Source organism: Psammomys obesus, unplaced genomic scaffold (genome assembly GCF_907164565.1).
Source record: "Psammomys obesus unplaced genomic scaffold, mPsaObe1.curated_primary_1811, whole genome shotgun sequence".
Classification (NCBI taxonomy): domain Eukaryota; kingdom Metazoa; phylum Chordata; class Mammalia; order Rodentia; family Muridae; genus Psammomys; species Psammomys obesus.
Genome location: NW_026585644.1, coordinates 44,055,484 through 44,083,112, shown reverse-complemented (window position 1 = coordinate 44,083,112; position 27,629 = coordinate 44,055,484). Strand labels below are relative to the sequence as shown.

General features: G+C 43.0%; 1 protein-coding gene across 2 annotated transcripts in view; it reads left to right on the top strand.

Annotated features, from left to right (window-relative positions):
- Map4k3 (mitogen-activated protein kinase kinase kinase kinase 3) overlaps positions 1–27,629 on the top strand; it is a 149,644-nt gene that overhangs the window by 118,954 nt on the left and 3,061 nt on the right. For both annotated transcript variants that reach the window (XM_055618857.1, XM_055618848.1), the window contains 16 exons: positions 2,509–2,547; positions 2,760–2,813; positions 4,658–4,700; positions 6,009–6,171; positions 7,103–7,215; positions 7,856–7,897; positions 9,139–9,223; positions 11,184–11,263; positions 14,887–14,947; positions 15,025–15,142; positions 16,121–16,179; positions 17,851–17,954; positions 19,720–19,891; positions 24,188–24,256; positions 24,333–24,425; positions 25,927–25,997. In XM_055618857.1, coding sequence (XP_055474832.1) covers positions 2,509–2,547; positions 2,760–2,813; positions 4,658–4,700; positions 6,009–6,171; positions 7,103–7,215; positions 7,856–7,897; positions 9,139–9,223; positions 11,184–11,263; positions 14,887–14,947; positions 15,025–15,142; positions 16,121–16,179; positions 17,851–17,954; positions 19,720–19,891; positions 24,188–24,256; positions 24,333–24,425; positions 25,927–25,997 — 1,366 coding nt within the window. The remainder of the gene's footprint in view (positions 1–2,508; positions 2,548–2,759; positions 2,814–4,657; positions 4,701–6,008; positions 6,172–7,102; positions 7,216–7,855; positions 7,898–9,138; positions 9,224–11,183; positions 11,264–14,886; positions 14,948–15,024; positions 15,143–16,120; positions 16,180–17,850; positions 17,955–19,719; positions 19,892–24,187; positions 24,257–24,332; positions 24,426–25,926; positions 25,998–27,629) is intronic.

The window sequence follows — 27,629 nt, the reverse complement described above, 5'->3', positions numbered from 1 at the left end:
TTAGGAGACTTTATTGACTATATAACTTATTAGCAAAATACCTTAATTCACAGTAGGAGACGTAGAAATAAATGAATAGAAGCAATGTTATTAGAGAACTTCCTGTAAGATTCTTCCTCAGAAGCAAAAGAGGTATAGTTTAGCCAACAGGGTGCCTGCCTGGCATGCACAGGACCCTCAGTTCGTCCCCAGCACCACACCCACACACACACAAAAAAAAAAAAAAAAAAAAAAAAAAAAATGGATGTGGTAGTCCACACCTGTTACCCAGCACTCAGTAAATGGAAGCAGAGGGTCAGAAGTTCAAGGCCATCTTCAGGTACAGAGCAAATCTGAGGCCAGCCTAAACTGCAGAAAACATGCGTTTCTCCCACACACAAGCATACACAAAGCAAAATGCCATGTGGAACCTATTGGCTATGGTAACAAAGTAAAACTGTATGTAAACTATCTCCCTTATTATTTTTAAATCTTAATGCCTATGCCACATGCTGTGCTTATTTGTGACAGGCTGTTCACTAGACAGCCCCGGATTGCAGGCATTTGCTGCCATTGCTGGCTTCTTCTGGGATGATCCAAAAGCCCACCATCCCCCAGAGAGATCACGCTTAGTTGGGAAAGCCACACTGCTCAGATCTAGGAGGGGACTTCCTGTTGCTAATGTAGTGTTTTAGTGTGGAAATTAAACAGGGTTTCCCAGAAATATTTAATTATTTTAAAATAATAATGTGTATTTACCTTTAATAAAGTACACGTTTTATACATTTTTTTTACGTCCTCACTGTAAGGGACCAGCCCAAATGCCTCCTCTTCAGCTCCTTTTGGACACATTACCCTTGGTTCTTCTTGACTGGAGCAAATAACCCCAGCCACACCTGTGAGTCCAGCAAACTACTGGGGCCATAACAGGCAATGTTCTTAGGAAAAGGTCTATTTTTCCTCTGACAAAGTAATAATTGTCAGGAAATAGCATTGTTTTCTCTTTTATTATATTTCTTTATATTGCTGGACGATGGCTAAATTTTCATGTCTGCTACTTTATTTGATCTGTATTATCACATAGCACATAGTTTCTAGAAAACAGCTGCAGAAGTAGAGTAGAAAAGGCTATGTGTTCTGCAAACAGTAGGATGCTGCAGGCACGCCTGTCGTTGACAGGTTTCTGCAGGCTCTGATTTGGAGTGTGTCTCGCAGATACCCCGTAAGAACACAGGAGTGATGTGCTTGGTGTCCTAAGCCCCAAAGGTGGCTTTCCTTCATCCACCTGTTCCTTCTTCGAGTACTTTCTACTGGTGTAATTCCCGTTGTACGTACAAGAAGCTGAAGCACATCTGTGCACATTGAAGTCACTTATCCAAGGCCACACGGCCTGCAGAAGTGATGGAAGGGGTCAGCCTCCAGCCAGCTTTGCCTGCCCTTGCCATAATACTGCTCCAGCCACAATCTCCTATTGCTTAGAGCCCCGGGGGCTTCACAGGACATTGACCTGTGGAACCTCAGGCTTTCTTTCTAGGGATAGTAGTACTTGGAATCAGTTTATTGTTTTTCTGGGTCATTGGCCATTCCAGATTAATAACTTGTCATTTTGAAACCTTATCAGGCTGACCCACTTAAAATACTTGATGACTAAGACCATTCTGCTTATTGTCCACAGGAGACAGCTAACCATACCTTTTGGGTTTCATGGTATGATAATTCTAAGAAAAGTATTTCAGAGGTACCTCACAAGCTTTAGGAAGAGTACGTTTCTCCTAGTAATTGTAGCAGCCTGGAGAAGGCTTTGCGTTTCAGCGCATGAACAGTGGGTAGGTGGTGTGCTTCCGAAGTTGCTGTGTTCAGGAATGCCCCAGTTCCCTCACATGATTGAAAAGAAAAGCCTCTTTAAAAACCCTGCTCCTAATGGTAAAACCCTCATAGCTGCTCTGACACAGCTTTAGTCTCCTAAAAGTATAAATGTGTTTGTGTGTGCACCCCTGGAGAGGAGGGCTCAGGTGAGTGAGCGTCCTCTGTGAAAGCAGATACTGCTACATTCACATGTTCCCGGCACATGCAGGCATGCTTCTGCAGAAAGCCGACATGCTGAGCTCCATTTTGCAGGATTGCCTGAGAGCATGAGTCTATCCAAGTATGCCACCCTCCTCATTTTAAGAAAGAGAAACCTAATTTCAAATGTCAGGTGGAATATTCCAGGGAGAAGTTGAGTCCTGAAAACCCCTGGTTCTGACCCTGCAGCTACTTTGTCAGTTCTGTTAGAGCATTTCGTGCTGAGTTGTCTCCTGTGTGAATCAGTAATTTTCAGCTGGTATCAGAATTAATTTTGTTTTGTTCATATAGGATACATATACAAAGACATTAGCAACCAAAACTAAAGTTACCTCACTAAAACGTAAGCTCTGTGGCATAGAAGTGGTCAGTGTGGCGAGTGCACCCGGGGAACTTGTTGGTAAAGTAATAGAGACAACACGCTTGATCCCATTTCATTCACGCCCCTCCTTTCTGTCTTTTAAGGAGTCTTCTAAAGTCTGTTGAAGAAGAACTACATCAGCGGTAATTACAACTTTTAATTAAGCTTGATGTACTTTATGTCAGAGATGAGATAAATCATTTCCCCCTTCTTTGTCATCTATGCTTTGTTAGTTTAGATGTCAGTCTGTCCTGTAAAGACAGACAGATAAAGTCCTGTCCTGCAGTGGGCTTCCTGCATTTCCATAGCTGCTGTGGGGAAGTCTGCCATTAATGATGCTGTCTGTTCTCTTTAGAGGTCACGTGGCACACTTAGAAGATGATGAAGGGGGTGAGGATGACTCTAAACAGTAAGTTCGGTGGCTCTTTTTGGCAAAAAAGAAAAGCAGCTTAATATGAGTGATAATTTTAATATAAGTAACACACTGTTGTAGGTTATACCACAGTCTCTGTGCTGTTGCTTTTCTGTTCTGCTTGTATTAATCAGCTTCAGATAGGGATAGCAAATATGCCTTATACCAGCTGGTTAGACAGAAGCTTAGTTCTCCCTGCTCTAGAGGCTAGGAGGTTCAGGATCCAGGTGCTGACCCGCTTGGCTTCTGATGATGGCCTCCCTATCTGTGCACCTGCCAACCCAACCTTGGCTTTTGAGACAGGCTCTCTTGTAGTCCAGGTGGGCCAAGGACTTGCTGTATACATGTGAATGATTGAGCTCCTTGTCTTCCTGCCTCCATGTGTATTCATGTGGCTAATTACCAAGACCGTTTGAATTATAATTTAGAAAGTTTATTATTTATTTCTCTCATCCCTGTGATCTAATTAATACCTGACAGAAGCAACTTAAGGAAAGAGGTCTTCTGTGGCTCACAGTTTCAGAGAGCATAGTCGGTCATGGTGGGGGAAGGCCTGGTGGCTCAAGCAGCTTGGTCTGTGGCAGTGGGAGCTTGCAGCTTTGGGTGCTCACATGGTGCTAACCAGGAAGCAGAGATGGAACTGGTAAGAAGATCTGGCTATACTTCAAGGCTGTTTTTTAGCAGCCTGCATTACCCAGGCACCATGGCCCAGCATCTATAACACCCCCAGACCTGGGAACCAGGTAGGGATCCAAAGCTCAATAAAAGCCGCTGGCAAAGGTACGCATTAGAACCTTGTCAGTAAGTGTTGGTGGCTGCTCTAATTATTGCTGTTATTACAAAGCTTGACTAAATTTCAGCTGATGTGTTTCAAATAAAGAACCACCTTGGGTATAACTATTTTGAATGGGAGATCACGGTTACAGATGTCCACTGGAAGGGATAAGACTGTTCTGGTGTTGGCTTTGGTTTGGTAAAGAAAGAAGATGCAGTTTAACAGGAGACAACAGTGCCAGTGTCGCACCACCAGACTGACAGGCACGAAGAGTCGCTGTGACCCTGGGTCACACCTGTGTGTCTCTGTGGACTTAAAAGTTGTGTTTGGTCATCTTGTAAAGCTAATTACAGTGGATCTTAGCTTCATTGATGTTCCGCCCACTTCATAAATACATACATGTGTCCTATCTGTTAGTAGCAAAAATGAAGCTGTAGTATCTTGTGGTTAGTGTTAATTATCACCCTGACCAATCCAGAATTCTGTGTCAGACAGGCCTCTGGGTATGCCTGTGGTAGATGATCCTGATTGCGTTAATTGGGTTGAGAAGCCCCTTCTAACTGTGGTGGGCCACTTCCAGGTAATGACCCTAGACTGTAAAATGGAGAAAGCGAGCTGAAAGCCACTGACTGAATTCTGATGTGCCCAGAGGTGTCAAATTCCCTCTGCCTTGGCTCCCCTGCTGTGATAGGCAGCACCTCGAACCCTCTGTCCCTTAAGTTGCTTTTGTCAGAACATTGTCACTTCATAGAAGAGGAAGCAAGACACATATGCTGTGTCCAATTGATGCCTAGATCCTCATTTACCTTTTGACTGAAACAAAAAAAAAAAAAAAGAGGACGGCCATCTTTCCACTTTGCACCACTGACAGCATCTGAAAGAAGACACACATCCACCACTTCGGACGGTTTCCTTCGATAGGATGTGGACACTTTACAAAATAGTTTGCAAAAACCTCCTGAACCCAGAAAACAGTATTTGTCTGGGACGGTTTTCCTTCTGTGTCTTTCAGAGTAACTGTTGACTTCTTCAATGTGGAGCTCTGACTGTGTGTTTTCTGTTTCAGTTCTACTATGAAAGCAAGAGCCCCACCGCCTCTGCCGCCAAAGGTAGACACACTACCCTCCCAAGCCATGCTGCCTCCACCCCTGCTTTCTTGCTCGCCAGGGCTTGCCCGCATGTCCCATCCACAGAGAAAAATTCGGAGTTGATGATTAGTACCTAAGAATACAATTTTACTCTTGCCTTTTTAAAAATGATGACTCAGTACTCATTTAAATAATACATCTTAAATATTTATATGTGGAAGTGATTTCTAGATTGGTGTTGTTTCCACTTACCTAGAAATTTTATATTTTCATATTTTCTATAACCTACCATTAATTGATTGCTGAGTATAGACGGGATAAACTACTGTCACAGGCATTTAATTTTCAGAAAATAATTATAAATTAAAAATACAAAAAGAGGATAGCAAAAAACAATTTAATAACAAAAGCTTTTTCCCTGGGCTGTGCTAGGAATTGGATCTGGGGCCCTCATGCATGTTAGGCAAGCCTGTGCTCTGAACTAACCCTTTGCCTAATAAAATCCCAACTTACAGGCTTTTGTTTAATTGCATACATGTTTACAACATATCTACAGATTTTTCAAGAATAAAATGAATGCATACTGATAGCAGTATGGTACATTTTTCTGATGGGTTTATGTTCATAACAAGTTTCAGTTACACAGTGAGTTGTGCTGCAGTCTGAGTCAGCCTTGGCAGCATTTTTTTTTTTTTTTTTTTTTGCATGGTGTTACTGAGAAAATCCAGTTCTTGTGCAAACGGTGCTGCACTGCTTCTAGAGGCTGCTTGCTTTGGTGGGCATCTGTAAGAGTACACTTGGAAGAAGTTGCAAGTTCTGCAAACCTTTAGCTGGGGGAGGTTTCTCCACTGCCTCACAAGTTTCCCAGCATCCTGTCTCACTGCCTGTGTTCTCCAATATAGGAGCATTTTAGTTGCTGTCTTCTGTTGTCCCTGATCTAAAAGATTACACTGTAACATAAGCACGCCAACTTGTCCAAGGGACAGTTTAGGTTAACTGACAAGCAGTGCCCAGCTTCAGCACTAGAGAGATGCAGTTAAGCTGGAGCACAGTCAGAAAGACAAGACTGCTTTTAATTGGGAAGGCTTCTGAGACACTAACAGAAGGGAATAGCAACCAATTCATATCCCCCTTCCATAGCTGCAAAACGCAACACATTTTAGTGTACACTTTTAGGATAACTTTTAAGTAATAAGATATCCTGAATCTTAAATTCCCTTGACACTCCTCTAGTGAGCACACTTTGAAAGCCTCTGATATATAATAATATTTACTTGAGGAAAGTAATTTTCTGTGTAATCACTGGTTCCCTTTTTTGTGTTATTTCAGCCTAAATCCATCTTCATACCACAGGATACACATTCTGCTGAGGACAGTAATCAAGGAACAATCAAGAGATGTCCCTCAGTGGGGAGCCCAGCAAAGCCGTCTCACGTCCCACCTAGACCACCTCCCCCCAGGCTGCCCCCTCACCAGAAGCCTGCTGCTTTAGGTGAGGGTGGAGGACAAGGTCCAGTCTTTCGCAGGTGTTTGTTCTATACATCCAAGAGAAGATCGAAGCTCCTTTGTGGGAGGAAATGTCAAGAGCAGCGGCTAGTAGATGTGTTTCCTGCCTCCTGGTTGTTCCTGGTTTTTGTTACGTCCATGTGTGTGAATATCTGGCTACAGATATGTATGTGCTTCACATTCATGCTTAGTGCCAGTAGAGGCCAGAAGAGGGTATCAGATCCTTGAACTGGAATCAGACAGTTGTGAGCAGCCTTACAGCTTTTGAGACCTGAACCTGGGTCCTTGGCAAGAGCAGCAGGCGCTCTTAAGCACTGAGCCATCGCTCCAGCCCTTAGCCATTAGCCTCCCTGTGTTTGGATGGCTCTGTGTCTATTTCATCAGTAGCTACAGTATCTAAGTTGAAGTCAAGCTCTGAACAAACAAGGAAACCTGTTCAGTTGTAGGCTTCTTTTGTTTTAGAAAAGGTGAAGGTGTTTTTCCTTGACTCCTTAATTTTAGTTAATCACTTTCAGAAAAATGATTGATATGTATAGATATTGTCTATAAATTAGCACTAGGGGGTACTGTTTCATAACTGGGAAGTTTCCTCTGTTATCCAGAGGAATTTTTTTTAAAAAGCTGTTACCATTTTATGATAACTATCTGGAATATGAATGGTCTGTTCCTCAAAAGTAATTATAAATTTACTGTTTTTCTCATTTTAATGAAATAACTGTTTACTTGTATACAAGCTAAACTTAAATTTGTCTGATATGCCAGAAATAGCTTTAACCAGAAGAAAATACACAGCCCTTCAGGGATGACTTTTCTGAGTGGAGATCTCAAATTCAGAACACACCTCTCTCCTGTTTAATTGTCTTCATGAAATCTTTCCTGGAAAATAGTCCTTTCACAATATCTTTCTCTTATTGAAGGAAATGGAGTTGGCTCCTTCCAGCTAAATGGTGAACGAGACGGATCATTATATCAGCAGCAGAATGAGCAAAGAGGCACAAACCTTTCCAGAAAAGAGAAGAAGGACATACCAGTAAGTGTTGGTGTTTATACACCCACACTTGGTTTGTTTTCCCTGTGTATGTAGCAGGGGTCACACTTACAAGGACTGAAACCACAACAATTGCATATTCCATAATTACCATATTGATATTTTAGTCTGTTGATTGTAGTGATAGTATTTTATTTAAATTGTAAAGCTACCTCTGCTATAGTAAACTAACATAACCTTGTTTAAACTTAGGTCCATTCTTATTTAGTACATTATAAATCATGATCTTTATGTAAGTCTAACCTTTACACTGTGGTTCATCCCTGAGAGAGCTGGTTATCCTCTCCAATGAGAACTGACTCTAATAAACTCTCTTTGGGGTAGAGTGCCTGGCATGTGAGAGGCCCTGAGTTTGACCTGCATCACCGCAGAAAGCAAATGGTGCCCAGAAAGCTAGTTAATGTAGAAGTCTATAGAGTTACCTAGAGAAAGGGTGGACACCGAACTGCTTTCGGGCAGTAGTAAGTAACTCCGGAAAGAATATGGGAAAATTAAAAGTAGCTATTGTTTTATTTTATGGTGGTATTGTACTTGTGTATTTTATTCAAATAAATGAGTTTGAAATACAGTATTTTCTTGCCAAATAGCAACAAACAATTCTAACAATGTGTTCCTTTCCTAGAAGCCAATCAGTAACGGTCTTCCCCCAACACCTAAAGTGCATGTAAGTACTCAGTGTCAAATAGCTGACTTTAAACTACGTGAGCTGAGAATTCTTCCAGAGTATATCTTTGATTGTGTCTGCCTGCTCCCTACCCTGCCCCCAGCACTGACATGACAGCTGCCATCACAGTCACACTTAGCCTTTATTGTACTTAAAAAGAAAATTCTACCTGTGTGTGTGCATGTGTATGTCTGTACCTGTGCATGTACACGTGGGTTTGTGTGGGTGGTTGTGTTTCTTTGTATATGTGCCTGTGTGTGTATATGTGCATGCATGTGTGTGTGTGTGTGTGTGTGTGTGTGTGTGTGTTGTGTTTCTCTGTGTGTGTATAGTATGTGTATACATGTGCCTATTTGTGTTTCTCTGTGTATGTATGTATGTATGTGTTTATGTGTGCTGTGTATTTATGTGTGTATGTGCGCATGCATATGTGTGTACTTTCACATCACAGCACATACGTGGAACTCACAGGACAACTTCCCTAGAGTGAGTCTTCTCCTTCCCCCTTCTGGGATCTGGGGGTAAAACTCAGGTCAGGCTTAGAGGCGAGTACCTTTGCTTGCTGAGCCATGCCTGTCCTCAGGGTGCTCCTTGAGGTGTATATTTTGAGTCTGAAGTGTGCAGATCTATATGTGTGTAGATTTAAAATCAACCCTGCATCTTTCAGTTTACAATATAAAATTCAATGATGACTTTGGTTTTTTGAGATGGAGTCCCTCAGTATAGTCCTGACTGTCCTGAAAGTCATGCTGTAGACCAGACTGTCCTCAAATCGCAGAGATTCACCTGCCTCTGCCTCCAAGTGTGAGAATTAAAGGCGTGTACCATGAAGCCTGGCCTCAGTGATGACGTTTATCATTAAATCAAATAGGAACATTTTCTTTGTGGAGATTGTAATTATTTTCTACCTAAGAACATTGTGTTATTTTGATAGAGGTTCTGATTCTTACTGACAAATTATTTATTACACAGAATTGGTTATTAATACTTATTTGTTTATTGTGAAATAATAAAGGAATTAAAATACGAAATTTTTTTTATCCAGAAAAATTGTTGTTATAGCAGGAAACTTTGTGTAATACTATCAAAAAGTTAATTGTGTATGTCCAGAAAGAAAGCTAGATGAATGACTGACTTGACCCATTTATTTCTGTAACTCTGAAGGTGATCTTAATTTTTCTGTGCCCTCTGTGGTCTCCCATTGTTTGTCACTTTTGTTTGACGAGTCCTTACTTTTCCAGATGGGAGCATGTTTCTCAAAGGTTTTTAATGGATGTCCTTTGAAAATCCACTGTGCCACATCCTGGATAAACCCAGACACAAGAGGTAGTACCACAGTTTCTTCCATTTCATTTGACTCATTTTCTGGGTGTCTTTCTCTAAGAGTTTTGATGTTGTCTGTCAGTTTAAGGTAGACACACTGGTCTATACTGTTACTGTAGTTTAAGGTAGCAGTTAGCCTGTTGCCTGATAGTTACAGTATCGGGCCTCCCTTATTTCATCCAGAAATGTTCCTTCTGCTACTGTACAGTGTGCCTATTTTCACAGAGTCACAACTGAAATCACTTGGCTACCAGACATTCAGAGTCTAGAGGAACTCTAAATTGTGAAGGGGTCATAATCAGAGTGATTCGGAGCTAAGTAAGGACTTGGTGCTCTTTCTGCACACCTGTATCCCAACAGCTCTCTCTTTAGCTCTGTAACATACCCACCGTCGTCTGTGAACATTCTTACACGAATGTGCATAAGAAGACACATATATATGTATTCTTCTAAAACTCCATCCATACCTTCATTCGGCATTCAGCTTCATTGCTCCACAGGCAGCTGATGGGAGAGACCTTGATTTAAACCCACTGCTGTGTGGCCATACGTCTCGTGTCAGCAGCGATCCTAAAGGCTGCACAGTTTAGGGGTTCTCATATGTTCTAAGTTATTCTTAGCATACCTCAGCTCAGCCTAGAGAAGGTCACGATGTATTTCTCAAAAACAATTGGGTAGGATCTGGCTACCTTCTCTTTCCGTCTAGAAGATACTGAGTGGCCCGGCAGATACCTAGGTTTAACAGGCAGTGATCAGGACCTGGGTTGGGTTGGTGAGTATGGTTTTGTTTTAGGCCAAGTCTTTAACCCAGGCTGATCTCAGACCTGCTGTCTAGTCAGAGATAACCATGAACTTCTGGTCCACTTGTCTCTACCTCCCAAGTGCTGTTATTACATGCCTCTGCCACCATGTCGTTCGTGTGGCGCTGAGTCAAGCCCACCTAACCAAGCACTCTGACAACTGAGCTGCAGCCTCAGCACCTACTTCATTTTGTTTCCTTTGCCTTCCCCGTTCCAGAATCCAGTGTTTTTATAGTAGTGCTTATGGTAATAGCTAATAATGATGATGATGATGACGATGATGGTGGTGGTCTGTTGTCTTAGTCACCGTCCTATTGCTGTGAAGAGACACCATGTCTATAACAACTCTTATAAAAGAAAGCACTTAATTGGGGGCTTACTTACAGCTTCAGAGGCTTAGACCACTGTCACCACAGTGGGAAGCAGGCACCACATGTGGCACTGGAGCGGTAGCTGTGAACTACGTCCTGATCCGTAGGCCAAGAGACAGAGCTGGGCCCAGCGGGTCTTTTGAAACCTCATAGTCCACCTTCCCAGTGACTCACTTTCTTCAACAAGGCTACAATCCTTTCAAATACTTCACTCCATGGTGACTAAGCATTCAAATATATGAGCCTATGGGGCCACCACATAGGCTCAGCTTAGCCACTGAGCTGGGGTGGTGGCTCAGTGGCTAAGAGCACTTGCTCTACACTTGTGAACACTGGGGTCCAGATCTGTACACCCACATTAACAAGCCAGATATCTTGCAAATGCCCTGACTCCAGCCTACACACACACACACACACACACACACACACCACGTCTGTAAAAGTAGTTTTTAATCTGAATTAGTTCTTGGTTTTCATGCTATGTCATTTGCACATGATCCACTCTTAGAGGACTTTAGAAAAAGTAGCTGCAGACTCTCAGTAACAGTCTCTAGTGAGTGATGAGTCTAGCAGGCCACTCCTCCACCCTCCCTCATGCAGTGTTTTCCTCATTGTTCTGAGACCATCATTTATATATAATGTAGTTTGTATGTGCCTAATTTCTTCTTTGTTTTAAAACTCTAAAAGTCACAGGCTTTTTCAGTGGTAACACATTATTGAATTTAGATGATACAAACATTTTCAAGCATCTTGTTTATTGAATCAGTTAATGAAGTGTCTCTGTTATTTCAGATCAGTACTTGATATTTGGTGCTGAAGAGGGCATTTACACCCTTAATCTCAATGAACTTCATGAAACATCAATGGAACAGGTAGGCTATCTTCTGTATTTTTTTTCTTGTAATAGATGCAGACATTGGAAATAAGTTTCAGTTATGACTTGGCACTTCTTTTATTCATAAAACATTCACGGAGCCTCCACTTGTCAGATACTGAAGACAGCCATAGGCTTGGTTCCTACCTTTGCGAAGCTTACACTATTATTGAAAGAGACTGCAGCACTCACACTTAGATAGCACTCTAGGAATGAGCACAGGATGTTGGTCAATGGTCAAGTGTCACCAGTGCTTCCTGTGAGAGGTGTAAAAGATGAGTTTGGGTGGCCCTTGAGTGATAAACAGACAAAAAGGAGGGCACAGGCCTCATTGTGGAGCTGTGAAATAGTATGACGTGTGGGCAGGAGTGATTGAACCGTTCAGAGTCTTGAAAGTAGCAATAGAGTGCCAAAGCCCATAGCTCTGTGTACTCAGCTATGGTCAGACCTCTGTTTTAGAAATGCCTGTTTATGACAGTGGGAGACGATGAGACTGGTCAGAGGATGCAGACATGCTAGCCTGGGCAGAGGGCTGGGGTGGTGGCTCGGTGGCTAAGAGCACTTGCTCTACACTTGTGAACACTGGGGTCCAGATCTGTACACCCACATTAACAAGCCAGATATCTTGCAGATGCCCTGACTCCAGCCTACACACACACACACACACACACACACACACGCTGTGGTGCATAAAAACATAACGTATTAATTAGTGAAACTTTTAAAGGTACAAGGCTCAGAGTAAGAGCACTTGGCTACTGCCACAGAGGGCTCAGGGTTGATTCCCAGCATATGTGGAGTTTCACAACCATCTGTAGTTCTGGTTTCAGGGAATGCAATGCCTTCTTCTGACCTCCCCAGGCACAAAGCACGCAAGTGGCATACAGACATGTATGCAGACAGATACACATAAAAGTTTTTAAATAATTTAAATAAAGAAAAGGATTCCTGTCATGTCCTTTAACATCTGAGTTCAGTCCCTGAAACTTACCTACATAAAGGTGAAAGGAGAGAACCAATTCCACAAAATTATCCTCTCACTTCCATGAAAGGCACACCCACATACATGCATCTCTCTCTCATGCGTGCGCACACACACACACACACACACACACACACTGTATAGCAAATGTGTTTAAGAATTACAAATACAGAGGAAGAGGTGGGGCTACACTAATATAGATGGAAACATTTTGATTTCACATGACTTGAGGACCTTTTGTCAGTACAGTATGCAAAAATGCTAATAGTGAAGTTGATATTAATGAAGATCTGTATAAAGTTAATGTAAGTCAGGGCCCTTTGCTGGTAGAGCTCTTGCCTAGCATATACAAGGCCCAGGGTTCAAACCTCAGTACTGCCCCCCACAAAAAAAGATTCTGTACTGTGGTTCCCTTGCTTCAACAGTCTCTGAGAGGGGCGTGCTACTTGTTGTACCTCTTGTTGCACTCTTTTTTTTTTTTTTTTTTTTTTGAGGTGCTATAACCAAACTCCTAAGCCTTTGCATGCCCTACTCAAGGGCTCGACCACTGAGCTATCTCCAGACCCCCTCAACCTTTTTAATTTTTAAAAATTTTATGTGTATGGGTGTCTCGCCTGCATGCCTGTGCACCATGTATATGCCTGGTGCACACAGAGGTCAGAAAAGGGTGTTGGATCCCCGGGAACTGGAGCAACAGATGATCATGAGCTGCCACATGAGAGCTGGGGATCAAGCCCAGGTCCTCCTCAGGAGCAGCCAGTGCTCTAACTACTGAGCCATCTCTCCAGCCCACACGCTCCATCTTCCAGATAAGAATGCAAAGATTAAAATGTTACCTGAAGTCACGTAGTCCTCAAGAACGTGCAGATTGAGGTAAACTATTGAACCTGCCCTTCTTGACTGTTACATTTTTTCATTAAGCTGATTATTTTACCCTGAACCTACCTCACTAAAGGAAGCACTGATGATCTAGGAAACCTGTAGATTTTTTTTTAAGATGGTTAAAAAATCCAAAATGAAATCCGACACTTGAATAAAACTAGATGTAAATGCCAGTCCATTGCCCCATGTTTAAAATGTGAAAGACTTTTGTGCTTTGTCCTGGCACTTTCTGTGTGAATGTGTTCATAGTTGCAAAACATAGTCCTATGTTTGACACTAAGGAAGTCATTCTAAGTTTGTATTTGTGTAAAGATTACCCAGGTCAACACTGATTAAATTAAAATCACTCTCCTGCTGCAGAGGCAGGTCCACTACTGTGTGGGCTAGAATGAGTCATTGGCTTTCTCTGCCCCGAGATCTCAGGGTAGCCAGGAAATTCCCACTTCAGTTACAGCAAAAGTAGAAGATAAGTGTTGAATCTGAATTTAGGACATAGTTATCTATAGGTACAGAGTCTGTGTTTTTTACTGTTTTTTTTTAGTAGTGTATTTCATAAATGCACATCTCAAGTAAGTGAAATGCAAGCCTCTCACTTTATTTTGTTTATTTAAATTTTATTAATAAGGGTCTTACTTTCTTCCTTTTATTATTACATTTTGTTATGACTTGGCATTTAAATTCAGTAATGTCCTTAGAGCCTTGATGAGTTTCATCATCTCTCCATTTTTCCTATTCCCTACCTTCATCCCAGTCCAGTTTGGCAAGACCTGTAGGAATTGCCAGAGCAAGCCCAGCAAACAAGTTTGCTAAGTCAGAATACCTAATTATATACATGAGTGACTATCACAGTTGCCAGCAGGTCTGCTTAGGTACAGTGTTCATTCCGCATTCACAGCTGCTTTGGTGGGTGTGAGTGACGTCTGGGAACTGGCATTTCTAACCCGGGCCCAGGTCACTGGAGGCTGCTGCTCCAGGGGCCACTGTGCAGGCCATTGATGCCTGCTGATGAAATGTCTCCACGAGACCTGCTGTTTCCTGTCTTCAGAGCATATTGGTTTGCTTTGCTTTGCCCCATTGCTCACACATCATCAGGCTTTCTGAGCTGTTCCCCAGTTCTCACACAAGGCACGAACAAACAGATAGGTTCTTGTGCTTTCTCTCAGCTCCCGGTTGCCCCAGCCTTTGCAGTTTGCAAGGTCTCCTCATGGGAATCTCAGCCTTTCTCCTGTACAAACCTAGTTTTCGCAGCCTTTTGTTCTACATTATGTTCTTTCTTGGTCTACAATATACATGTGCATGTACTTAACAAGGATGTTTTAAGAAGAAAGCACAGGAGACTTAATCATTCATCCCCAGGACCAAAATAAAATAATGGCTGTTACTTAAAATGTTTTTATTCTCAGCCAGTCACGGTGGTGCACACCTGTAATCCCAGCACTTGGGGAGGCAGATCTCTGTGAGTTCAAGGCCAGCCTGGTCTCCAAATGAGTCCAGGACAGCCAAGGCTACACAGAGAAACCCTGTCTCAAATAAAACCAATAATAATAATAATGTTGTTATTCTCTTTGGGGTTACATGGTCCCACATTGCAGCACCAATGCCACGTGAACCATGCTGGGTTTAAACTCAGGTCATGTGGGCAGTTAGCTCTCTTTGATATATTGTGTGTGCATTTTAACTACTGAAGAACTAGCCTCTTGACACTTCTTTGCATAGGCGATAGGTTAACCTCTGTAAACTTTGTATGTTTTTGTCAGCTGTTCCCCCGCAGGTGTACGTGGCTGTACGTGATGAACAATTGCTTACTGTCGATATCTGGTAAGTCTCACTTTTGTGCATCTTAGCGAGCCTTGTTGCCTGTTATTTGCTCTCACGTGGTGCTTATTTCTTCACAGGCAAAGCTTCTCAGCTCTATTCCCATAATTTACCAGGGCTTTTTGATTATGCAAGACAGATGCAGAAGTTACCTGTAGCGATTCCCGCACACAAGCTCCCCGATAGAATACTGCCCAGGTAACTGGTTGTGTTTCTGTTTTAGCAATCACACACTCACACAAGCACTTACTCAGGAGAAGGGGAAGTTTGGGCTAATTGAAATTTTTCACTAAAAAGTCATATGTAATGTATTCTAACAAGGGCTTATTTGTCATATTTTTGTTCTAAAGTTATAATTTGTGCTTTCTGATTATACAAACATTTTCTCCCTGAATTTTTGTTTCTGTCTTTTCTGCAAAGATAAAACTAATTTTTCACATAATTATACATTACATACATTGCCTTGGTTCCTAATATGCTTGTGTTAACTTACATAAAGTGAATTTTCCAAAGTACAGTTTCTAAGCCTGGAAAGTCAAAATGATTTATTGAATTAATGTTTTTTGCATTGGGAGATAATTAGAGGTGAGGAGTTTTGCTTTTGTACTTTTGGCATTTTTAATCATGCTAAACTCTCACTTGTATTATAATATCCGCCCTCGTTTGCTGACCAAACGGTAGTTTCAAGTCAAACGTAGTTTCAAGTCAAACTATGACAGCTAGTCTTCTTTCCCAAGATTGGTTGGTTGTAAAGCCAATAGCGAAAACCCTTAGCGTTCAGCTACCTTGAGGATCTGCTGTTAACTGCTAAGTTTATAGCCTAGCTATGATTTGCCCCTCTATAGACAAATGTCTTTTGACATTATTTTTTCATGTTTTATTTGTGTACACATATGTGCACGTGCGTGTATAGCTACCCAGAGAGGTATTGTTTCCCCTAGAGCCAGAGTTACAAGTAGTTTGTGAACAGCCCAACATGGGTAGCAACTGAACTTGGGGATCAAACTCGCATCATCAGGCTTAGTAGTAAATACCTTTCTTTACCCACTGAATCACTTTTCCAGCCCCCATATTCCTACTTTATCAGCTCCTGCTTTCCCCACTGATCTGTCACGGCATCTTTGCAATGTACAGTTTGCCTGCCTGCATCATGTATTCTTCTCCTTTCACATGTAGGAAATTTGCTGTATCAGCAAAAATTCCAGAAACCAAGGGGTGTCAGAAGTGCTGTGTGGGTAAGTAGACTGCAGAGCCATGTGACCTTCCTGCTCAGCTGTGTGTGAGGAAGCCCTGTGAGGCTCACAGTCCATAGGGGACACTTTACACACACACACACACACACACACACACACACACACACACACACCCTTAATTAAAGCACATTTCCTGGCCTTCCTATGTCTGTGTAGACTGGGCCACGTAGAGCACCCTCCACATAGCAGGTGCTTACATGTTATTTGTTTGGTTGTTATGAGAACTAGAGATAGCAGGGCGATCACTGTAACACAGGGATAAGCACGTCATGCTCTCTGGGGGCAGTTCTTACCCTCCGTCCTCTGCTCAGTGAGTGCTCATGGAGCTGTTTTGCTCACTGTTGCCTGGAGTTGTGAGCCATGTGTTCATGATAGTAAGGTTGTAGTTTCCCTGTGCACACACCTCTTGACTAAATTGCTCTCCCACCTTTATAACAACTCTTGTTCTGTGTACTTGTAACAATAAAAAAAAAGTCCAAATTGTTTGCTTCCCTTGACTCACGGGGGAAGTGAGTGCCGTGGACTGCACCACCAGGCATGTGAAGAGAGTTAAACACGGGCCAGGGAGAAGAGCATAGGCTGTGCCGCAGCCTTAGAGCTCACTCTAAGGCTGCAGAGGGCACTGTGAACACAGAGACACAGAGAAGACAGACACGATGCGGGGAAAAGAATCCCAACACTTGGCAGCTAAATGCCGAACACGCATCCCAGCTGGAGGCTACAGTTGGGTTCGTGAGGACTAATGTGGATGTGAGTTCTATTCACTGTCCATCTGTACATGAACAAGAGCAAACTGAGCTAGACAGAAGCGGTGCGGAGACACAGGAAGCTCGGCAGAAATCAGCACAGCCTGGGCAGAGCAGGCGGCAGGTTACCGTCGGCACGGTGGCTTGCATGGCAGCCAGCCCCTCCACTTGGCTGTGTGTGAGAGAAAAGACATCAGGTTTTTCTTGTCCCTCACTTCCCATCCGGGCTTTTCTATTGGCTTTGGCTGGGTGGTGTTGGCCCTCACTGCATTGGCCTTTTAACTATTTCGAACCTGTGTGAAGCTGATGGACTTTGCTATTGTCCTTCATATGGTTTTCAAAAAAACCTACCTATTACTATGTATTTACATTATATCTTAAATGTAAGAAAAGCTCAAGCACTGAAGTGCTTCGATTTTATTATTTACCAGCTTATATTGTAAAATTTGACTAGTGCAAGTAATGTTTTCCAGTGATCATAGAAGGGGTACAATAAAAAAAAAAGGAGATAAGTAAATATTTTACTTTTAAAACAAAATCGCCCTGTGAACCACCTGAATTTGCATATCATATTATTTGACCATGTCTTCCTAGAGTCTCTTTGGCCCTTTCTTCGGGGTGGTGCGGCCTCTGCTACCTTCACTGCCACTGTATACATGACACCTGATCATGGCCAGCCAGCTTACAAGTGCACAGGAACAAAACCCTTTCAGTGCTGGGGTCACCTCTCACTAGATCCTGAAATAGCACTTCTCATGCACTAGCCTATCCAATTAATAACAGGCTGGCAGCCTGCTTTTCTTTTTTTGTAATCTTTTTGTTTTGGTTTTTTTGGGGGTGCACATAACTATTATTGTAAGGATTTTATATACCGAGAAAACTGATGTTTACCTCTTTGCCTTTTCAGTGAGAAATCCTTACACTGGCCATAAATACCTATGTGGGGCGCTTCAGACTAGCATCATTTTATTGGAATGGGTAGAGCCAATGCAGAAATTCATGTCAATTAAGGTAAGCGTGCATGGCATCTGCAGGATGAACCCTTCATTGGCTTTTCTGTTCTTTAAGAGGAAACAACTTTTTCAGCTAACTCTCAAGTCCGATGAGAATGTTTGGAGTGTGAACACTACGTTGTTGTCTCTGTGAAAGTCCTGAGAAACCAGAGAGGCCATTGAGGGGATTGTAGGAAGGGGATGGAAGAGCTCCCAAGGCCTGCCCGTGTCCTTAGGGAAACTTTCTCTAGGATCGTTCATCTTCAAGATATTTTCAAGGACGATCTAGATGTGATTTAAAGTATGGAGAACAGCAGTTACACTGAGTAAATGCCAAGGGAAGTCTTCCAGTTGTTTTATTTGCTCTTCTGTGGTTGGATTTCATGAGCATTTGGTCCCTCTGGAATAACCAGTCAGGAGGACTGTGGTACAGCCCCGTGTCTTGACTACTGACTTCCGGTCCCTGAAGTCTCAGACAGCTAACAGCCAGCTATAGTTCTCAATGTTTCTCTGGCTTTGTTGGTGCTAAGGAAAATTTTAAAATCTTTTGAGGTAATAATTCTAAAAATAGTTTCACTGCACAAAAATACTGTAAATTGAAGCCTACAGAAAAGTAGCTTTATCAATTTGTATAGAATGCGGCCTACTGGTAGAAAAATTAGGTGTTTTTTTTTTTCTTGGTCTCTCCTTTATCTAGTTTGAAAAGGTATGCCTTTCACTAGGTGGACCAGGATATCTGTACAGTTGGGCTTTTCCAGTCTCCTCCTGCCTTTTTTTCTTATTCTGCCTCAGCTGCATCCTTCCTTCCATTCTTGACCTCTCTAAAGTAAAAACTCTTCCCTCATGCTAGCTACCCACGCACATAGAGAGGAATTCAGCTTCATCATGAACGACTTCCACGTGCCGTTTTCTGTCATATTAGACCATTTCTTCTCATCTTTACTAGAAAGAAGAAGTACAGGAGGGTCTGGGGTGTGGGTCGGGGAGTAAGAGTGCTTGCTGTCCAAGCCTGGGGCCCTAAGTGTGGGTCCCCAAGTAAGAGCAGGACACAGCCGTGTGCACCCGTGTCCGCAGCACTGGGAGAGTGGGGAGCTCAGTGTGCTGCTGAGTCGTAAGGCGTGCACACAGTCAGCGTTGGTGGAGGGTGTGTCTAACGAGTGGGGCTGTCCTGATAACTGCGCCCATCCTCCGTTACTCAGCTGTCGTGTCCTTTATTTCCGCCCTCCTGGTGCTTGTGGCAATCTTTTGTTTTGTCCCTTGTTATTAATGAAGTTAGCGGTTTTTTATCTTCAGATCTCTAAACTGGGTATGTGTTTGGGTTTGTTTGTTTTTTTTTTGTAGCAATATAAAAATAATTTAAAGTTCAATAAATTAAAGAGTGGCATTGTATGAAGGTTATCAAGTGTTGGTGAAATCACTTGAGATAGCAGGCCAGACTTCTCCTAGGGTGTTTCTGCTCACACTTAAAAGAGGCACATCTCATATCGATTGGTATTTTTCTGTCTTTCCTCCATGTCTGCTTATCTGGTAAGGAACTCAGCTCTCAAGGGAGAAGGCTGGTGAGATTCCTTCCGGGCACTAATATCCAAATATTGTGTAATTTTTATATAACATTAATACTTTGTACTTCAGATTTATCTGCATGCTCTGAGTTCCTGGAGCAAGAACCAGTCTTGAGAGCAGAAGCTCTTCTCCATCTGAGGAGGCTCAGCTCTCCCCCTCCTGCTGCTGTCGGGTGGTGTGGCCTTGGGGCCTCTGCTCAGCGTGTTTGTGTCTCTCTCCAGCACATAGAGTTCCCAATGCCCTGTCCACTCCGTATGTTTGAGATGTTGGTGGTACCTGAGCAGGAGTACCCTCTGGTCTGTGTTGGGGTCAGTAGAGGGCGAGACTTCAACCAAGTGGTCCGATTTGAGACTGTCAATCCAAACTCTACCTCGTCGTGGTTTACAGAATCAGGTTTGTGATCACTGTAATTATTAAAGCCAGTGAATATGGTTTTTTAAAGAGTTGTGTTTCCCAGCAAGAAGAAACTGTATAAAGAGCCAGTCTTAAATAACTATATTAATAAACTGGAAGAAGAGGTAAAATGCTGTAAAGTATATTTAGTATGTTCAGCACATTTAAATTAATTTGATTGGGAAGTATACAGATATAGAAGCGCATGCACTCTTTAAAAGTGCAAATAAATTTGGTTGTGAATCTGTTATATGTCCTGGTGGTTTGTATACTATTGTGACCAAAATACATAACAGGAACAACTTCAATATTTATTTTGGCTCACGGTTTCAAAGGTTTCAGCCACCATGGCAGGGAAGGCCTAGTGGAGCAGAGCAGTTGCTGGCATTGGGGGCATGTGATGAGCCCCTACTGAGATCATGTCAGACCAGGAACCAGAGCAAGACATGATATGAATCGAGCCATTACCTTCAAAATCCTGTCCCTATTGGTGAACTTCCATCAGCAAGTCCCCTCCTTTCCAGGGTCCCAGAGCTTCTCAGAGTAGCACCATCCACCATCTGGGAGCAAGAATGAAATATGGGGCAAGAAGGCTTAAGGGGCAAAGGTGCTTGCTGCCAACCCTAATAGCCAGAGTTCTGTCTTAGGGACCCACAGGGCAGAGCACTGACTCCTGCAAGGCATCGTCTGGCCTCCACGCCATACTGTAACGCACGTGCACACACACAAGTAAATTCGTTTTTAAAATGTAAAATAAAAAGTGTAAAACATGAGCCTATTGAAGACATTTCAAATCCAGACCATAACGGTGTATGTTTATTAAACACCTTTCTTAGGAAAACATGCCTTGCCATAAAACGAGGAGATGGCAGTATGGTCTTCTGCTTTTGGAGGAGTGTAATACGTAAAGTCACACATTTTAGGCAGCTGTTCATCTCGAAAGCCACAATATCTGTAAAGAAGCTTTGGTCACTCTGTGGGCTGCTGGTGTGGCCGGGTGTTAGATAGAGTGCATATTAGTGCACAGTCCACACGAAGCCTGTCTCAGGGTTGCAGAGGCAGCACGGTCACGAAGGGCACACACTGCGCCTACAGAGGACCTAAGTCTGCTTCCCAGCACTCATGCTGGCCAGCTCACAAGGTACAGCTCTAAAGGATCTGCTACCTTCCTCCTGGCCTCCACGGGACCCTGCATTCATGTCTACAAACTCCCACACACATGCATAATTAAAAGTAAAATCTTTAGCACACACAGTCAGGAGTTCAGTCCCAAGCACTTTCCTTCCCTACCCTCAAAATACAGAAATCACACATTTCTAGTAATTTTACTTGGAAAAAGCTGTATTAATACGACAAACTGAATCATAGTTCACAAAAAACAGATAACAGCTTAATACATGAGCAAATATTCTTAATATTTCGATAGTACTTTCCATTTCTTTTCGCACTTAGTTTTACACTGAGTTTTACAGAATTCAGTTGTTTGGTGCTAGTATTCATATAAAGATACAGTCTTTCTTAAATGCGGATGAAGGAGCCATTTACAGCTGCTGGAGGCCAGGTGTGGTGGTGCACACTGAGAACCCAGCACCTAGGAGGCCCAGTCAGAAAGGTGTGATTTCTGGGCTAGCGTGGGCTACTTCACAAAGACTTTGTCTCAAAAAAATTTTCTTTCAGTGTAGGCATTTTATATCATTTATATTTTTAAGTATGTAAATATAATTTTAAATGGTGTAGATTTAAATCTTTAACTATCATTTAACTCTAGTTTCCCCTGCATATAATCATCAATTAATTTTGCTGTTTTAACCACACTTTGTTACTTTAGTTAGTATGTCGATGCAGGTGATCATTAACGAGTGCAGTCTAGTGCTTCCCAAATGTGAGCTTACATGAGCGCATTCTTAGGCCCAAGTCCAGAGTGCTTCCTTTGGTAAGCCAACAAGTCAAGGCTGCTGATGCTGACAAGGGGACCACCATCTTTAAGAGCATGTGTGTGGGGCTGGGGAGATGGCCCAGTGCTTAAGAGCACAGGCTGCTTTTTCCAGGTACCCACGTGGCAGGTCACTGTAACTCCAATTGCAGGAGCTCTCATGCCCTCTTGTGGTCTCCTCCGGTACCAGGCAGGGAAGTGGTGCATAGACATGCCTACAGGGAAAGCACTCGACACATAAATAATACAGGAACTTTCTATAAATTCCTGTGCACACAGTCTCAGACTGATAGAAACGATGCCTCTACAGTGAGGAATACCTTCAGTACAGGTGTCTCCTAGAATTGGAACGCTTGGACTCAGGATCTTTAATGAAACTGTTAGGTTATTTAAAGTTAAGATACATATGTAAGTTAATGACTGTTTCTGAAGTATTTGTGAAGCTGTCTGGAAGTAATTCTTAGATAATTTATTTGCCAAGTTGCTGAACAGACACTTCCTTTATGGCAACTTCCCTAATTACCTTAGCAAATATTTGGTCCAAGTAGGCCTTTCATAGAAATTTGACTATAGTTTGAAACATTGTACTATAGCAGAATAATAGAGAAAAATGTTAGCTTTGTGGTAAATAAATGAGTTGAACTCTCACACTTAAAGAACACAAGTTTTCAATGTCTTTAGTTTTTAAACATCCTATCAATGGTGAAGCCCCTTTTACTTTTTTCTCTTTAAAAATATTGTAGAGCCAAGTGTGGTGGTACACACCTGTAATCCCAGCACTTCGGAGGTGAAGGCAGGAAGATCAGGAGTTCAAGACCAATCTCAGCTACATAGTGAGTTTGAGGCCAGCCTGGACAACATGAGACCCTCTCCCCAGACACACTTGCGCGTACACACATACACACACACACACACACACACAGACACACACGAACACCATGAAATGTGCTATGCAATAGAGAATGGACACTTCAAAGGGGACATGTGAAAGAAACAGTTTTCTAGCAAGGTATGTTAGGCAGGATTTTGTTGGGAGTCTAAGAAACTGTTAATAACAGGAAAGTAACCATGGACCCAATGGCTCCCAGCTGTAATCACAGCACTCAGGAGGCTGAAGCAGGAAACTTGTTGGAAGCCTAAGGTCAGCCCAAACACACACACACTCAGGTACACACGTGTGAATACATGCTCAAACTGAGGAACTTTTGTACTGGGGCTAAAAGATGACAAATGTACTCTAACACAGTCGAAAGCCAGGAGGTTAAGCTGCACACTGGACTAGGAGCAGGTTTCTTTTTGAGCTTCGCAGAGCCTCTTACATCACCCACTGCCTCCCCTGTAAGACAGCAGGGACACGCCTGCTTTCCAGTTTCATCTTATTTGATAGGAAAGGACTGCTGGATGAGAAATGTTTTGCTGTCAGTTTGTTTCAATAATGTCTTAGTTCTCTGAAGTGTTGTAATTTTAAATGCACCCTGATTGTTAAATGAAAGGAAATGAAAGGCCCCATTTCCTGAACAGACCTTGAAACAGCTCCAAGAAACTGAACATGGTTTATCTGAAGGATTTCCATAAACACAGAAAATACCTGTGAGTTCAGGAGATAAAGACACCATTGGGGAACCTTGAGAGTGTTAGCCAGGCACGAGGCTGTGTACAGCTAACTCCGGGCCTCGGAGAGGGCCCTGGGGGGCGCAGGGCTGCCATGCAAGCACGAGGACCTGAATCCGTATCCCAGCACCCATGTGTTGTGCATCTTTGACCTTTGTGCTGGGGGACAGAGTCAGGAGAGCCCGGGGGCTTGATGGCCAGCAAGTTCCAGTTGCAGTGAGAGAGCTGTCTCACAAGAGTGGGAGAATAGTAGAAGACTCCCGACGTTGGCCCACACAGAACACAGGCAAGCGGAACACCATACGCCATCTATACACCCCGCAGATGCAGTGTGATCTCCTAAAAAGGGCTTCAGAGTTTAGCTTTTATAGTTAAAAAGCAAGTTATTTACCTCTCCAATTCTTCTATTTCATACACATTGATCACATGAGCTAGAGACTTGCATCTAGTGATGGTCTGAGTTTAAGATCAGAAATCAGCCAGAACCATAACTTACAAGAGTAGACTCCTCGTTTCAAATGTAACATCAATAACACTCATTAGCCGTAAAACTGACAGGGGCCAGTTCTGCTGTGCCTGTGGTCCTGACAGCATCAGAACACAAGTGTCCCAGGGCAGCCACTGTGCGTGCTCTGCAAGAAATGTCCATCCATTCAGAACGCAGCAGTCCGCAATTCTTTTTTTGCTTAAGAAAAACGATATTGTAAGTATCGTAGTTTTCTGTAACTTCATCAGCTGTCTTTGTGTCACAGATGCCCCGCAGACAAACGTCTCTCATGTGACCCAGCTGGAGAGAGACACCATCCTCGTGTGCCTAGATTGTAAGTTTCTGTTTGCGGGTGTCTGCTGGAAAGGGTTCTCGCCTCTTACCTTTGAGTGACTTCTGTTTTTCTCTAGGTTGTATAAAAATAGTGAATCTCCAAGGAAGATTAAAATCCAGCAGGAAACTATCATCAGAACTCACATTTGATTTCCAGATAGAATCCATAGGTAAGTCATTATTTTGTTCTTCTTTGCATTATGAACTGTTTAAAATGATTTATATGATAGTTACTGACATTGTAAATATGTACTGTTAAGATTTTCTAATTTTCTAATCGCTGGGAGGCTTCCTTCTCATGCATTCTCTGTGTCTGTGTGGTGGTCACATACACTGTAAATGTAAATGTTTCTTTCCTTACAGATGTGGCATTTACATTTCCTCCAGAATCTTATGGATTTCCTATAAGTACTTTAAAATTTGGCATTGTGTTTTGGCCATTGTTGGAATATGATAGTTCTTCAGCCAGAAGCAGTGATACATCCCTTTAGCCCCAGAACTCAGGAGGCTGAGATAGGAATATTGTGAGTTCATGGTCAGCCTGGGCTACATAGCAAGTTCTAGTACAGCCTCAGAACCCTAGCAAGACTCTGTCTCTGAAAAACAAACAAAAGTTACTTCTTGACATTTTATCATTATTGTTGTGTTCTCTGGAAGGGATTTCTGGCAGTATTAGTATTTTAAAGTGCTGAGAAAATTAAAAAATGATCATGAAGTGGATGCTGAACAAAAGAATAATTTAATTTGCACTGGTTTTGAGTTTTACTAATAGTTTTTTCATGTACATACATTGGCAGAGAGTAAGGCCAAGAACAAACAATTGTTTGTCAACATAGGAATAAACAGAAAGGAAAATGGGGCAGAGAGCAGGACCTGGTGGGGCCACGTGTAACTGGAAGCATGGAGTGTTGTGGGTCAGTGGGGAAGATGCAGGCACTGTTAGTTTCCTGCGGGTGTAATCAGGTTTCTTCCTCACAGTTACCCTGTATCAAAGATGAAAATGCAAAACTGAACTTTGCCTTCTTTATGCCTGTGTCCCAGTGTTTCTGCATCTAATGACTTAGGAATAGTGAGCAGGTTTTCAGAAATATGCACAAGCATGGCTGGTGTGCCATAGTTTATAAGGAAAAGTAGAAATAGTTGTTCATGGTAATAAATGGGTAACAGTTGGAAACTTCAACTTAAAGTTTACCTTGTCAGTGTGGGACCAGTTCATATAAACACGTCTGAGAACGGCAAATGCAAAAGTGAGTACAGTGCTGTCCAAGAGAGGCAGGCAGGCCAGAGGAGCTCAGGCCTAGGTTGAGGGGGCCCAGCTGTGCTTGTCTTTGGTTAGTGCAAAGGCAAACAGTGGAATGCTTAGATTCGCTCATTGAAAGGAGTTTGCACATGGCTTCTCTGCTATTGTCTGTGCTCTTCTGTGTGCGCATACTGTTCTATTTTTAATTACTTTATGAAAACATTCTGATGCGTATTTTAGTAAGCTTTTCATACCAGTAAGATGAACGCACTGTGTATATTAAATGTGTTAAATTCAGAGGTAGAGATGCCGTATCAGTGTGCAGAGCTGAGATGCTGTACCCGTGGGACCTCTGCTGGCGGGGTAGGCAGGGTGCCGGTGCTCCCCCTGCATTTGTGCTGTTGACAGTAACTGAGCTGTTCTTCTGCTAGTTTGTCTGCAGGACAGTGTGCTGGCGTTCTGGAAACACGGGATGCAAGGTAGAAGCTTTAGGTCTAATGAGGTAAGTGCTCCTTTCTCAAGTGCTCAGTAAATAGTGGTATGAAGCCAGGCGTGGTGACTCAGGCCTCCTAGTGTGAGGAAGCTCAGGCATGAGGATCATTTGAGCTCGAGAGTTCAGGTCCAACCTAGGCAACACAGTTACACCTGTCTCCTTTTTAAAAAGAGAGAGAAGATATGGAATTCGTTCCAAGCAATTCTTCCAACACTGTAAAGGTGCTAAGTGACCATAGTGAGCCTGTTTCTCTTACCGTGCAGTCCAGTGGTGAGATGAGGAGCACGTGCTCTGAGACTCGGCGGTTCTTAGCCTTCTTGGCGCTGCGACTCTTTACTGCTGCCCTCATGCTTTGTTAACCGTAAAATTATTTCATCGCTACTTCACAGCCATAATGCTACTACTGTTACGAACCATAATGTAAATATCTGTGTTTTCCGATGGCCCTAGGTGATCCCAGTGAAAGCAGCCCACAGGTTGAGAACCACTGTTCTGTTAGCCAGCTGACCTCAGCCCATGCCTCACATGCTTCCATAACCAGCCTAAGGCTCAGATCAGAAGCCTTTGCTGCCACTAAAATGAGTCAGCTGATTCCTTCAGCTTCCTGGACCTGCAGCTCTGCCTGGCACTCGAGCAACACTGGCATCTGCACACAATAAGAAACGGGCTTGCCTCCCAGTTCCCCTGCCTTCGTTCACGTGACAAGATTGTTGGCCCCTTTGTCTGAGCCCTTCCTACCGTTCAGAAATAACTCTAAGACACAAGTCATACGCGGTTCAGCTCAGTGTTTTTGCTGCCAGTGCTGGGGTTAGCATGAGCAAGAGGAATGGTTGCCCCTAAAATATTGTGGCGGGGAGACCATCAAAAACTTCCTCAGGGTTCCCAAGCCAATCGCAGTAGCATCCCTTGAGCAGGTTGAAATAGAAGAGGGGTTTAGAGAAAGGAAAAGTTTGTCCAAAAAGTCATTTGGAGGCCTTTTTTTAAACTACACAGGGTGGTAGTCAGGACATCTCCATGACTGCCACCTCCTTCCAACTGGCAAAGCCCTGCTTCCCTCGGCAGTCAAGGCCTGAGCCACCATTGGTGAGTGTCTTTCACCAGTCACGCCAGAAGTGAAGGGACATTAGTGTTTCTAGAACAGCTCAGTCTAAGGTTTTGATGGAATCAATGTCATTTCAATATCAAGTTGAATGTTTTCAGTTTTAGCCTACAGCGTTGAAGGGATTATTGCTAGAGTCACAATTTGGACTATTTTATGTTTGTAAGCCATCAGCATTGAGTTCCTTTGTAGCAGAAAGCCACCTGTAGCACTCTTACTTTTTTAAACTCTATTTGGGGTGTTTATGCCCTACCTCTCTTCCACCAACCCCCCCAACCTTAGTTAGAAGAGAAAAGATTAGTGGGGAGAGGAGCCCAGACCCCTTTACTTCTCCTGGTTAGGGTCAGTGGGTCTTTGGGGCTCTATACCAATCTCCTTCAACCGCCGACACAGCTAGCAGTCTCCTCCACACTGCTGCACCCCAAAGCATTTCTCTCCATCTGTCTGCTCCAAACCGCCACACTGTCTCTGGTCTCTACAAATTGCTCCATGCCACACAGAACACCACCCCATCTCTGTCTCTGTCTCTGTCTCAGCCTCAG